The sequence below is a fragment of the Dermacentor silvarum genome, chromosome 1 (assembly GCF_013339745.2).
Source record: "Dermacentor silvarum isolate Dsil-2018 chromosome 1, BIME_Dsil_1.4, whole genome shotgun sequence".
Classification (NCBI taxonomy): Eukaryota; Metazoa; Arthropoda; class Arachnida; order Ixodida; family Ixodidae; genus Dermacentor; species Dermacentor silvarum.
Window position 1 is genome coordinate 126,552,408 of NC_051154.1, and position 12,211 is coordinate 126,564,618.

General features: G+C 48.8%; 2 protein-coding genes across 3 annotated transcripts; one reads left to right on the top strand and one right to left on the bottom strand.

The window, feature by feature from the left end:
* The first annotated feature begins 4,377 nt into the window (after window positions 1-4,377).
* On the top strand, window positions 4,378-7,084 carry LOC119457631 (uncharacterized). Its single transcript, XM_049668246.1, has 6 exons — window positions 4,378-5,460; window positions 5,520-5,619; window positions 5,984-6,053; window positions 6,135-6,191; window positions 6,334-6,449; window positions 6,899-7,084. The coding sequence occupies exons 1-6, from the start codon at window positions 5,171-5,173 to the stop codon at window positions 7,082-7,084; spliced, it is 819 nt and encodes a 272-aa protein (XP_049524203.1). The 5' UTR covers window positions 4,378-5,170.
* Window positions 6,550-11,255, bottom strand: LOC119457726 (putative nuclease HARBI1). Of its 2 annotated transcripts, none has more exons than XM_049655136.1 (4): window positions 10,579-11,255; window positions 9,807-9,942; window positions 9,336-9,738; window positions 6,550-7,060 (listed from the first exon to the last, which is right to left on the bottom strand). In XM_049655136.1, the coding sequence occupies exons 1-3, from the start codon at window positions 11,140-11,142 to the stop codon at window positions 9,350-9,352; spliced, it is 1,089 nt and encodes a 362-aa protein (XP_049511093.1). In that variant the 5' UTR covers window positions 11,143-11,255; the 3' UTR covers window positions 6,550-7,060; window positions 9,336-9,349. The 2 variants fall into 2 exon arrangements, with proteins under 2 accessions (XP_049511093.1, XP_037575339.2); XM_037719411.2 differs by having other exon boundaries at window positions 9,336-9,741.
* Window positions 11,256-12,211: the final 956 nt, after the last annotated feature.

The following is a 12,211-nucleotide window of genomic DNA, read 5'->3' on the forward strand; positions in this document are numbered from 1 at the left end:
ATCGATAATCAATCAATAACAAATAAATTCCGGAAAATGCTGGGGATGAATTGTAGTGCTTAGCCTAGCCTAAATACGTGGCCAATGCCTTGCGATAGGAAATCGATAGCCAATCAATAGCTAATCGATAATTGACAAATAAACAATAAATTCCGGGAAATGATGGGGATGACTTGGTAGTGCTTTGCCTAGACCAAATACGTGGTGAAAACCTTGCGATAGCCAATCGATAGCCAATCAATACCTAATTGATAATCGATCAACAATCAATAAATTCCGGAAAACGCTGGGGATGACTTGAAATTGCTTAGCCTAGCCCAAAAGCCAGGACTAGCTAGGTGCCCATCAGCTCCGCTGTCTCTTTAGCATTGCGCGTCCAGTGCAAGCTACGCTAATTTTTTTATTGGGCATACCCGTGCCCACAAAAACAAGTGACACTCGAAGTACAATGATAGCGGCGAGTACAGTCAGCACTCGCGTGGTCGCTCAGCGGCTATGGTGTTACACTGCTAAGCACCAGGTCGCGGGATTGAACCCCGGCCGCGGCGGCCGCAGTTCGATGGGGGCGAAATGCAAAAAGGTCCGTGTCCCGTGCATTGGGGCCTGTTAAAGATCCCCAGGTGGTCAAAATTAATCCGGAGTCCCCCACTACGGCGTGCCTCATAATCAAATCGCGGTTTTGGCACATGAAACCGCAGAATTCAATTCAATTTGAAGTCAGCAGGTCAAGCGCGTCGGTTTTTATGCGTGACTCGTCGAAGGTTCCAGGGTAATCGCTGGTGCCCGCGTGCCTTCCAGAAAGTACTACGGTACTACGCAATTCGCGTCACGCATACAATCTGATTACACAATGTTCGTCAAGAACATACACAACAGATTGAACAAACGATTACATTCGAGTAAGTTCCAAATCATGAAAGCGCGTCTTGCGCTGAGCGAAACGTTGAGTTGTTAGCGGGCGAAATGCAGTTCCTGATAAAAAGAAAAATAAGTACACGTGCCAATGTCCCCTTATAAATATCATCTGTCCCGATGCTACAAACACGAGAGCTAAAGCACACGTAGTAAAGAAAAATAGCAAACAAACAAAGAAACAAAGTCTAAGAGTTTATTGGCGCTGGTAGAAGGGCATAAGGCGCACAACATGGACTACTTCAGGTCGTGAGTGGTGACGCTGTGATTGCTATTGCCGCATGGCACGACGTCATAGTCCAATGCTCCAATACGTCGGAATATATTGTACGGTCCGAAATAGCGTCGCAAAAGTTTCTCACTAAGCCCTCGTCGGCCTACCGAGGTCCAAACGCAAACACGGTCGCCGGGCTGGTATTTCACGTAGCGTGGCTGAAGATTTTAGTGTCAGCTGTCGGTCCTTTGCTGGTCCTTGTTGCGCCGTCGCGTGAATTGTGTTTCTTCGGCGCGCTGAAGATACGTGGCGACGTCGAGATTCTCTTCGTTGGTGATGTGCGGAAGTATGACGTCGAGAGCCCTCATCGGGTTTCTTCAGTGAACCAGCTAGAATGTCGTGATCTGTGTTTCTTGCACTGTCGTGTTGAAAGCGAAGGCTACGTACGGAAGGACGGCATCCCGCCTCCTGTGCTCGACGTCGACGTACAGCCTCCCGCATTTTTAGCTACATCGTCCGAGAACACTATAATATGTTCGTACGTCCTCCTGAAGGCAACATCGCATTAGACGACTCTTGCACAGGAGAGTGCTTAGTGAACTTGAGAGTACTTCTGCCGGTCTCACTGATTATCGCAGCTTAAAGGCGCTAAAATGACACGTGATGGACGCTCGCGCGATATAGCTAAAAATGCGGGAGGCTGTACATCGCTAACATGTCGGCGAGCGTCTTGTTCAGGCGTTCCATTAGACCATTCGTCTGCATGTGGTAGGCGCTTGTCCTCCGGTGACTTGTCTGGCTATACTGCAGGATGGCTTGAGCAAACGCAGCTGTAAAAGCCGTTTCTCTGTCGGTAATGAGGATTTCTCGCTCACCATGTCGCAGCCGGATGTTCTTGACGAAAAATGCTGCTACTTCTGCCGCACTACTTTTGGGCAGGGCTTTCATTTTCGTGTAGCAGGTAAAGTAGTCGGTGGCCACAATGATCCATTTGTTTCTAGATGGTGACATCGCAAAGGGCCCCAACAAGTCAATCCAGGTCTGCTGAAACGGCAAGGAGGCTCGATCGGTTGTAGAAACCCCGCTAGCCTTGTCGGTGGTGTCTTGCATCGCTGGCAGTCTCGGCACATCTTGACGTATGTGGTGACATCAGCGTTCCGGCATGGCTAGTAATACTTTTCCTGAATCCTCTGGAGCCTACGCGAAAAGCCAATATGGCCTGTCATAGGGTCACCATGAAGGGCGTGTAAAACCTCTGGCCGCAGTGCTGAAGGCACAACCAGAATTTAGCCGCGCCTAAATATCCTTGAGACAAAGTCAGTCTTCCTTTCCAAGAAGACGACAAGTCTTCTTAGCTCCGGGCCAGCTCGCTACTGTTCGTCGAAGTCGTCGGTAGTTATTGTCCGTAGGAAAGTGTTATCGTCCTGGTCGTCTTGCGGCGGCGGGTCGATAGGAGCGCGGAAGAAGCAGTCAGCATCACACTATTTTCGGCCGGACTTGTATATGATGGTGATGTTGAATTCTTGCACTCGGAGGCTCCATGGTGCTAGGCGTCTTGAAGGGACCTTTAAATTGGCTAGCCAACACACGGTGATGGTCGCTCAGGACTTTTAATGGGCTGCCATATAGGTAGGGGCGAATTTCCCGGTTATGGCAAGGCATTCCTTTTTCATCATTGTATAATTGGCTTCCGCTTTCAACAGCGACCGGCTAGCCTAAGATATGACCCTTTCCAGTCTGTGTTTCCTCTGGACTAGGACAACACCAAGGACTGCGCTGCTTGCGTCGGTCTGCATTCCGGTGTCGTCCTTCTCATCGAAGTGGGTGAGTACTGGTGGTGTCTGCAGGCGTCGTTTTAATTCTTCGAATGCATCGACTTACGGTGTTTCCCACTTAAACACGACGCCGGATTCCGTGATTAGTCAGAGGCGCGGTGATGGGAGCGAAGTTCCTAACAAGCGCCTAACAATTGTCGATGGGCTCCGGAAAGTTTGCAATGGTAACTGTTTTCTGCGGATCAGGTAGAACTCCTGGCGTGCTGATGACGTGGCCCAAGAACAGAAGTTCTTCGTAAGCAAAGCGGCATTTCTCCGGCTTCATGGTCAGCCCAAATGACTTGATGGCCTCTAGTACTGTTGCAAAGCGCTTAAGGTGATCGCCAAAGTTTGAGGCAAAGACGATGACGTCATCTAGGTACACTTAACAAGTGTGCCATTTCAAGACAGTCAATGCCGTGTCCATTAGACACTAGAATGTTGCGGGTACCGAGAAAAGACCAAATGGCATGAACTTGAATTCATAGAGGCCATCTGGCGGGATCAAAGTGGTCTTCTGTCTATCCCTATCGTCGACTTCGATTTGCCAGTAGCCCGTCTTGAGGTCCATCGAAGAAAAAAACTTTGAATTGCAAAGCCGGTCCAACGCGTCGTCTATCCGTGGTAGGGGGTGGGGGTATACGCTCTTCGTGATTTTGTTCAGGCGACGGTAATCGGCCCAGAAACGCAGAGTTCCATCCTTTTTCTTCACCATGACTACAGGAGACACCCACGGGCTTTTCGCCGGATGGATGATGTCATCGCGCAGCATTTCGTCAACTTGTTGTCGTACAGCTTCACGTTCTCGCGTCAAGATTCAGTAAGGTACCTGGCAGAGTGGTCGAGTGCATTCTTTGATTATGCGATGCTTAGCAATTGGCGCTTGTCGAAACGTTGATGACGACGAGAAGCAGTCCTTGTATTGCTGGAAGATATTTTTGAGCTGTGCTTGCTGGAAGACTCGGATTAATATTGAACCGAAGTATTAAAGCGCCAAACAGATGACACAAAAATTAGAGACACGACGAAGCGCTCGTCTGTGTCTCTTCTTGTGTCGTCTGTTTGGCGCTTTAATACTTCAGTAACATGCACCAACTAGCCCAACAAAAAGTTCTGCTTAATATTGAAGGCTGGTTCAGTAACACGGAGCATAGTTGGTTCGGCTGAATCTGAGAGGACCAACGCCTCGCTGACTGCTGTAACTTCTTCCATGCATGCAATCTTCGTGCCCTTGTTCAGGTGTTTAAATTCAAGACGGAAATTTGTCACCATTTCTTGCGCTTTCCCTCCGCGCAATTGCACGATTCCCCTTGCGACGCCGATGCCACGATCGAGCACTGTTGTTGTTCACACTCAATAATGACTTCCATATCTTCCGTGTCTTCTGTTCCGGCGGAAATCATCATGCTGGCGCGGGGTCGAATTGCGACTTGGGGCGCGATTTTGTACGCGTTCCAAAATGGAACGGAGGCGGTTCGTTCTTTACGTCACGAAATAGGCGGTCCGCCATGTTCGCGAGGACGAGAGGAAGCAAAGAGCCAATGAGCGAAGTGGACGTCTGCGTCACGCTTTTGACGTCTGCTTAGGGACCGTATAACATATTTAGAAGCGTTTCTAACATGTTGAGAAATATTTGACTATTATGACTGAGTAGCAAAATATGTTGGTGTTAGTTTTCAAAGATTCAGTTTGGAATGCGGAACGACTTAAACATATTATTGCGGTTAATGTCTTGAAATGGCGCTAGATGGTGTCGCAGTTTTGCGAAACGTTTAGCGGTTGCGCTAGCCACTACTCCGTTTCAAGCAAAGGGCGCGGCTTTTGAAGCGGCTGGTTAATTCGAGCAGGGCCGCGATTTTGTAGCGATGTCTTATGACTTATTTTGGAATAGTCTTATCATCCACCGCTCACGGCCGGCTGATCCCGTTGATAACGCGAGCGGACCGTCGCTCTGACCACTGACAAAGCGCGAAAGAGCATTATTACTTTAATGTCATCGCTACAAAATACCGGCCCAGGGCCGCGATTTTGTAGCGATGTCTTATTTTGGAATAGTCTTATCATCCACCGCTCACGGCCGGCTGATCCCGTTGATAACGCGAGCGGACCGTCGCTCTGACCACTGACAAAGCGCGATAAGCGCGAAAAGGCACTATTACTTTAAAGTCATCGCTACAAAATACCGGCCCTGTTGCGTGCGGAGAGCCGTTCTTCATTCTATGGGAGAGCCATGGCGGAGAACGTCGCAGCGTGCGCACCTGTTAAGGGACCGCGTGTTTCCGAGGGCCAGCGGGAGACTGTGCTCTCGTTTATGGAGCAGCATCCCCAGCTGGCTTCAAGATCCAGCGAGCTGGGGCCGGGTTTCACCGCTGGCGACCGGCGACGGCTGTGGCAGCAGCTGGCCGACGTTCTAAACGAGCAAGGGCCCGTGGTAAAAGCAGCGGACCAATGGCAGGAGTGGTGGCGCAAACAGGTCTACGAGGCCCGCCGCGACGCCATCGCAATTGCCCAAGTGCAAAGGTGAGTGACCGTCAAATGGTCTGGGCGATTTGTCCTTCGGCATTGGTGTGTATTTTCAGAAGCACTGGAGGGGGCCGCGCACCCGGCTTCCACGGCCGAGTACTGAACTTGACGGGTATGGTCCGCCTGCGTGGCGTCGCCGACCTCCCCTACCAAGAGGTAAGCACACTGCCGCCGTAATATCATGGGTTCCTGAACGGTGCCAACTTAGAGTTTGCCATTATCTGCAAGTGGTACCTTTAGCGAAACGCGACACTGTTGGTGAACAGGAAAATAGCGTAGGAGAGAATGGAAAAGCAGGTAGGTTAATCAACTAGAATCTCAGTTGGCGGCGCTTTCGGGAAAAGGGGGATTAAGTGAAATAAAATGCATTCAGGCAAGTGCAGGAGGATGGTAATGCATGGAACCATTAAGCACTCAATAATTGCAGATTATTTCCACAGATGTGTAGTACGAAACTTGTAACATAGCCAGTGTAACGAATAGCCACATAGTGAAGGGACACGGTTATGACACTTTCCAGCAGGCCGACGTTCCCACTGCTGCAATGGAGGTCGTCGTCGAGGCTGCGGATGTGAGGAGCACGGCGACACGTAAGCATCAGAAGAATGAGTGTTTGAATGATCGCCAAATGTGTGTGCAGTTCGTAAACTTTTAATGTGTTTACTCTACAGCGGCAGAGGATCCACCACGCGGTGCATCGGACTCAGAAAGGGTGGCCGCTGCACCTGGTAAGTTATTGATCCTCAAGCTGTTAAGAGAAAATAAACTCTCGTATTTTATTGAACTAGCCCAATAATAACATGGCCATAGCAACTTTTATGCATACCATCAAATGCAGTACAACTGGTAGAAAATGATGCATGCTTTCAGTGTTGCAGCGTCCTGTACGGCCACCACGCCGACAGCGACCGCGACGGGTGGACACCCTCACAACCATGTCGTCGCAGTGCGCCCGCAGCCTTGAACAGGGCGACGAGATGCTCCAGGTTGGTAGATCGTTTGGTGTCATTTTACACGAAAGACAAATATTCTTTATACTCTGTTATCATAAGTGAATCATGAATCTGAAAAACAAACCAACTCGGGATGTAAACAAGAAATATGCGTTGTATTGAGGGTTCGGTATCGTATCTTGCCAACGATCAACCGCCGGGCAAAAGGTTGGTTAGCCCTGAAAAGGGCTGTTTGGTGGTAAGAGATGCATTTGAGTAGATGACAGAAGAGTAGTTCCAGTAGGTCTTTGTCCAAACGAAGAGGGCATAGCTTGTACACGAGCTTGACACTGCCAAAGGATGCCATCAGGCCAGTGACTCTTCAACAGGGAGGGAATTGTTGTGCACGTTGCAATTCTTGACAACAGCAGCTTCCAGCCATGAGCTGGTTGCGAGTAATCAGCAACTCATGCAAACAGTTCCACCACGATTATTCATTCCAGGCGCTGCAGAGGATTGAAGAACAAACCACCCGCATCGCTGTCGCGGCAGAGAGGACGGCTGTCACGACAGAAAGGATGGCTGTCGCGGCTGAGAGGACGGCAGCGGCGCAGGAGGGTATCCTGGTGCAGGTGCGCTCTATGGCAGGCGACATAGCTGGGCACCTGCAACAACAAAGGATGAATTAATTTATTGTTTATTTTCACTTTTTCAATTTCATTTTATTCATTTATTGTGTTTTATGAGTTCAGTTTATTTAATTTATTTATTGTTTGAGTTTTAGAAGTTTCATTTGAGGCATGAATTGTTGCTTCACTTTGAGTTTTAGTGTTTAAGTTTCCTTGTTGCCTTGTACGAGTGATACAGGAGCACTTTTTGGATGGAAGGCGAAATGCGTGCGTCCATTTTTGTTCTGTAGTATTTGCTTCTTTCTATTTATGCTTATCCAGCTGCAACGCCAGCGTGCTTTTTTTTATTTACATATTTCGAAGGCGCCTAGTCATTCACACTGGAATCATTACAAGTACTTGTAGATTTCTGTGTATGGGTTTTGTACTGTGATATTTATATTGCTTCACTATGTGTTGTATCTTACTGCACTCATTATGAAGCGTTTCCGCATAGTGTTTGCACTGTGATATTTTCATTTCGGCACAGTGAGGCTAAGGTGCAACAACTACAATGTGGTCTTTTTTCAGAGCACCAAACTAGTCACTCTTCAGGTTGCATAGTTTCACAAATGAATATGGCCATCATCATTTCACCACGCCGGTGACTGTTTTCCTCTAGTTTTCGTTCCAAGTGAGTGATTGCAAGAATAAGTTTCAAGTGTGACACGTTCTGGGTGCTGCGAGATGGCAGAGCCAATTATTCATGTTGTATGTAATTTATGTTTCATCACAGCTGGCAAGTGCACTCACCTTTCTACAATTATGATTCACCTGTTGTTTAGCATCGCATTACAATTGCTGTCGAGAAATGAATGCTTCTAGCCAGTTACTCTTTACACTGAGAAGGGAACGGACGTACCTGTCAAAGTCATACTTTCTTCCAAGGTCACTTAAATGTAACTGCAAGTTTTATGTGCCGTGGTGAAAACAAATTGGGTGATGCTAATGCTCCAATGTTCTCACATGCTTTGCTACGTGTAGTGTGTTGTACTACAAGGTTCGTGATGTACTAGTCATAGCGTGTGATAAAGTTGACCTTTGTATTTTTTGTGTTTTTACATTAATTTACGTCTACCTATCTGGACATGATGTGACGAATGTAATGTCACAACACACAGCGGTATATTTTTGTGTGTTTGAATCTGCATTCATTACGCTTTACTTGCTTGCCTTGTCTGCGTATTCATGCTTGCACAGAAGTTTTGATACACCTAGCACAAGAGGTGGCTAGCAATCATATTGCCTCGTTCCTACCAATGTACACCGAGCGTCCGAATGCACAGGATGTGGCGGTTGCGATCATTCTGGTGTGTTTTATGAAAATTGTGCGAACCTTTTTCTGATGGTGACCAGGTGACCATGTGCGCAGAGTGCCGATCATATGTACTGCTTCCATCAAGTCTATCATGACTATGATGAGTCAAGCGATGTTTCCATTTCATATGATATTTAAAGAAAAGGCTGCACTTTAACGTTGCTACCATGTTTCATGTTGCCACTTCATGTTGCACTAGGAAAGAAGTACTTTGTGCCAATTCCCCATTACTGTAACCACAAACTATGGCAAAACAACCACATGAGTAGAAAGTAACAACTGCTGCATCTACATGTACAGCAAGTTGCATATCATAGGATGCACACAACACATACAAGCTGCTGTGTAGCTAAGGATACGAATGTCATAGTGAGTCATGTTCTCCAGCCCTTTCTAGTGGGTCGATCCCTCCTAAGCTCTCCTCAAGAAACACCGCTCGTGCTGAGAGCTCGGGCCTTGAACTAATGGCCGGTCCAAAAGGCTGGTGCCTAATAATCGCCTTTACAACTGTAGCATCGTATTTATAATGTTTGACGAGGAAAGAAGCATTTTGTGATGTGCATATTGCACATAACGCTAGCTTGGGAGCAGCAGCAAATGCAGTTCTTCACAGATAAAGGGGCATAACGCATGGCCTTACGACTGCTTCACGAGTACCACTGTTAATAAGTGGCAGCCTTGGAGACTCCTGCACAGTGAAGAGGGTACAAATGTTTCGGAGTCCGCGGCTGTTGCATTCTTTTTAAAGGATTCTTTGTATAATTTTACTTCGTTAGTGTTTAAATTATCATAATCTGTCGGATCTGTGGATTAGGAAGACTGGCCATCTGTATGGAGGTGCACTTGATGTGTATACAAATTCTTTAATATATTTTCCACTGTACAAACACTGCCATGTGATAGCCTAGGGGCACTGCAATTTGTATCAATAAATTATGTATTATGAAAACTCACTGTTCCAGTGTCCTTCAGAAAAGGTTGACAACGGCGCTGCGCTGCTGCCTTCCTCTGAGGAACACGTCGTGCGGTGCCAGCACGTGGCTGTCTCCAGGCTCCTCTGGCTCCTCAGCTGGTGGCACTTCCCCACCATAATCGTCCAATGACCAGTCGCCCGCGTCCAAGGCAATGTTATGGAGAGCAACGCATGCGTAAATGATTCGCGCTGCTCTATCGGGGCTGTATAGCAGTGTCCGAAAGTGCTGCAAGCAGCGGAACTTGCTTTTCAACACCCCGATACATCTCTCCACAACATTGCGCATGGATGCGTGCTCCCGGTTGTAGCGGCCTTCGGAGGTGGTGCCGGCATGACTGCCAGGTACAGGTACAAGCAGCCACGGCTCGAGGGGATATCCCGAGTCTCCTGTGACAGAAAAATGACAGCTGAGTGCTCTGCCCTAGTTAGGGGTACGCATTACGAATACTTACCAAGCAGATACTCGCCAGGCTGCAGTTGTGCGGCTAGGCGTGCGCGCAGTGGATTGTGCTGCCACACCCAAGAGTCGTGGCACGAACCAGGGAACCGGGGATCAACAACAAGAATGCGAAGTTCTGCGTTGCACACCTGCAATGGGGACCAATATAAAATAGCGCTGCAGATATGCTCGAAATCCCTTTTTGCCATTCATATGCAGAAAACAATACATGCATGTACGCTGGTACAAGCCGCTACACTGTTTTAGTCATAGGCGTGGACAGGGTTTTGCAATTGAGGGGGGGGGGGGGCAATGCGCCCCCCCCCCTCGTTGTGTTCACGCCTATGGTTTGCACTGATTGATAGCTAAATGAAAACTTGAGGCACAATATTGCGCAACAACACCCATGCACGCCAAAGCCAGCAGGTGCAATGGATGCAAATACTTCCGTGTTCAAAATGCTTCCATCGTATCTTCCTGTATCGATTTCTGCTACGACTGCTGCCCATTTTCCTTAATACCTCCAAAATTCACAACTCCATTGTGTATGCACGCCAGAACGAAAACACAATTTTGGAACGGCAAACGGCTCATGTACACAAACACATGGCACTCATCATTACCGCTGACATCTCAGACTTCAACGAGCTCGTACACAGCTCCCCGCGTATCCTCTTTTAACCGTTACATTACTAGTTATGCAAGCTTGGACATTAAACTGAACGATAAAAGGGCGAGTAAAATTGGCAGCTACAGTTTGAAGTAAACCTTCCAATGGTACTTACGACCATGACGTTTAGGGCGTAATAACCCTTCCTCGACATGAAGCTCGCCGTGTCGGCCGGGCTGAGTCCCTCTGGCTTCATAATGGCGATCAGCGTGCCGTCGACGCACGCTAGCACGCCTGGAATGGCACCGCGTCGCGCAAACGCCGCCTTTGCCTCATCCTTGGCAGCCGGTGTCAATGAGAAGTCCACCAACTTTTTCCGGGCAGACACGGAAATGATGGCCTCCGTCACCTCGTGGATGGTGTTGCTCACGGTCGACTGCGCCACGCCAATTTGCTCCTCGCGACCAACGCTCCTCTGGAAGCTTCCGGTGCCGAAGAATCGCAGCGCGCACAACACCTTCCTTTCAGTGGAAAGGCCACTGGCTCGCTGGCATCCAATGATGGGGTCAAGCTCGTCGCACAAGGTACGCACTGTTCGTTTGGACAGACGAAAATACTGCCGGAACTCTTCCTCCGTCAGCTCTTCAAATGCATCATCTACCTCGGGTCGTCGTCTCTGCGCGACTGCAGCAGCCGCACAGGCGACACGAAAACACACGGCAGAGAAAGGAAACGCCATTTTCTCCAACTGTTGGGACTGCCGATTTGGATTGAACCGGATACAGAAGAGGATAACTGTCCCAAGCGCTTACGTTTTAATCCAATCCAAGTCGTCTGGTAGCCGTTCTAATCCGTTCTATCGAAACGGACGGACTCGGCAACCGTTCCGTTGCGTTCGTCCGTTAGCGGACGACACGGAATGATTGACAGCAGTAAGACGTCACGGTTCACGTCACAATTGACGTCATGGCGTTCGTCACGATTCAAATTGACCAATCGTGTGCGGCTCGATGGAACGGAACGCCTCCGTTCCATTTTGGAACGCGTACAAAATCGCACCCTAGATCTTCGAGCACGTTCAAGCCACGGCAACTCAGACTCCTATGAAGTGGTATCACTTGGTTTGTGGACAGCGTTATCGTCTTGGATCTTAACTCGGTGACTGCGCCGTGTTGGCTTAGGAAGTCCATGCCGAGGATTACGTCCCATGAACATCGTGGCAAGATAATAAACGTCGCCGGGTAAGTCTTGTTAGGCACTCTAACCCTGGCCGTGCCGATTTCTGTCGGCGCTATCAGATGTCCTCCAGCTGTTCGGATTCGGGGTCCTTGCCATGCAGTCTTAACTTTTTTTTTAACTTGGCGGCGAAGAATCCACTCATGACCGAGTAGTCGGTTCCTGTGTCCACTAAAGCGACGACTGCGGGGCCGTCGAGAAGCACGTCAAAGTCGGTGGTCGGTCGAGGACGGTTAGGTCGCGGTGTCGGATCACGGCTGCGTCGCATTGTCCCGTTGTTCTTACATCTCGTAGTCAGGTCTTTTGTAGGCGGCGTAGGCTTGGCTTTGAAGCTTCGTCTTGACAGCGAGGTGTCGTTACTAGATACTTCGTCGAGTTGAATGTTGAAGCGTGGCCTTAGGCGGCGGAGGATCTTCGGCATTTCGATGAACAGCAACCGCACCTCCATCAGTTGCTGCATTTAGTATTTTTTTGGATATAGGGTTACAGACAGGCCGCGGCTTGGGCCAGTGTATGGTTGGCCCTGCCGCGACAGGTAGCGTCTTGGTGACGGCGAACGGCAAGGTCGTCGG

What these genes read in the sequence shown, in the direction of transcription:
- LOC119457631 (XM_049668246.1), top strand. Translation starts at nt 5,171, where the DNA reads ATGGCGGAGAACGTCGCAGCGTGCGCACCTGTTAAGGGACCGCGTGTT. An exon ending in CCGACCTCCCCTACCAAGAG is followed by an intron (nt 5,620 to 5,983) that starts GTAAGCACACTG and finishes GACACTTTCCAG; the next exon opens with CAGGCCGACGTTCCCACTGC. An exon ending in AGGGCGACGAGATGCTCCAG is followed by an intron (nt 6,450 to 6,898) that starts GTTGGTAGATCG and finishes TATTCATTCCAG; the next exon opens with GCGCTGCAGAGGATTGAAGA.
- LOC119457726 (XM_037719411.2), bottom strand. Translation starts at nt 11,142, where the DNA reads ATGGCGTTTCCTTTCTCTGCCGTGTGTTTTCGTGTCGCCTGTGCGGCT. An exon ending in ACGCCCTAAACGTCATGGTC is followed by an intron (nt 9,943 to 10,578) that starts GTAAGTACCATT and finishes TCCCCATTGCAG; the next exon opens with GTGTGCAACGCAGAACTTCG. An exon ending in GCCTGGCGAGTATCTGCTTG is followed by an intron (nt 9,742 to 9,806) that starts GTAAGTATTCGT and finishes TTTCTGTCACAG; the next exon opens with GAGACTCGGGATATCCCCTC.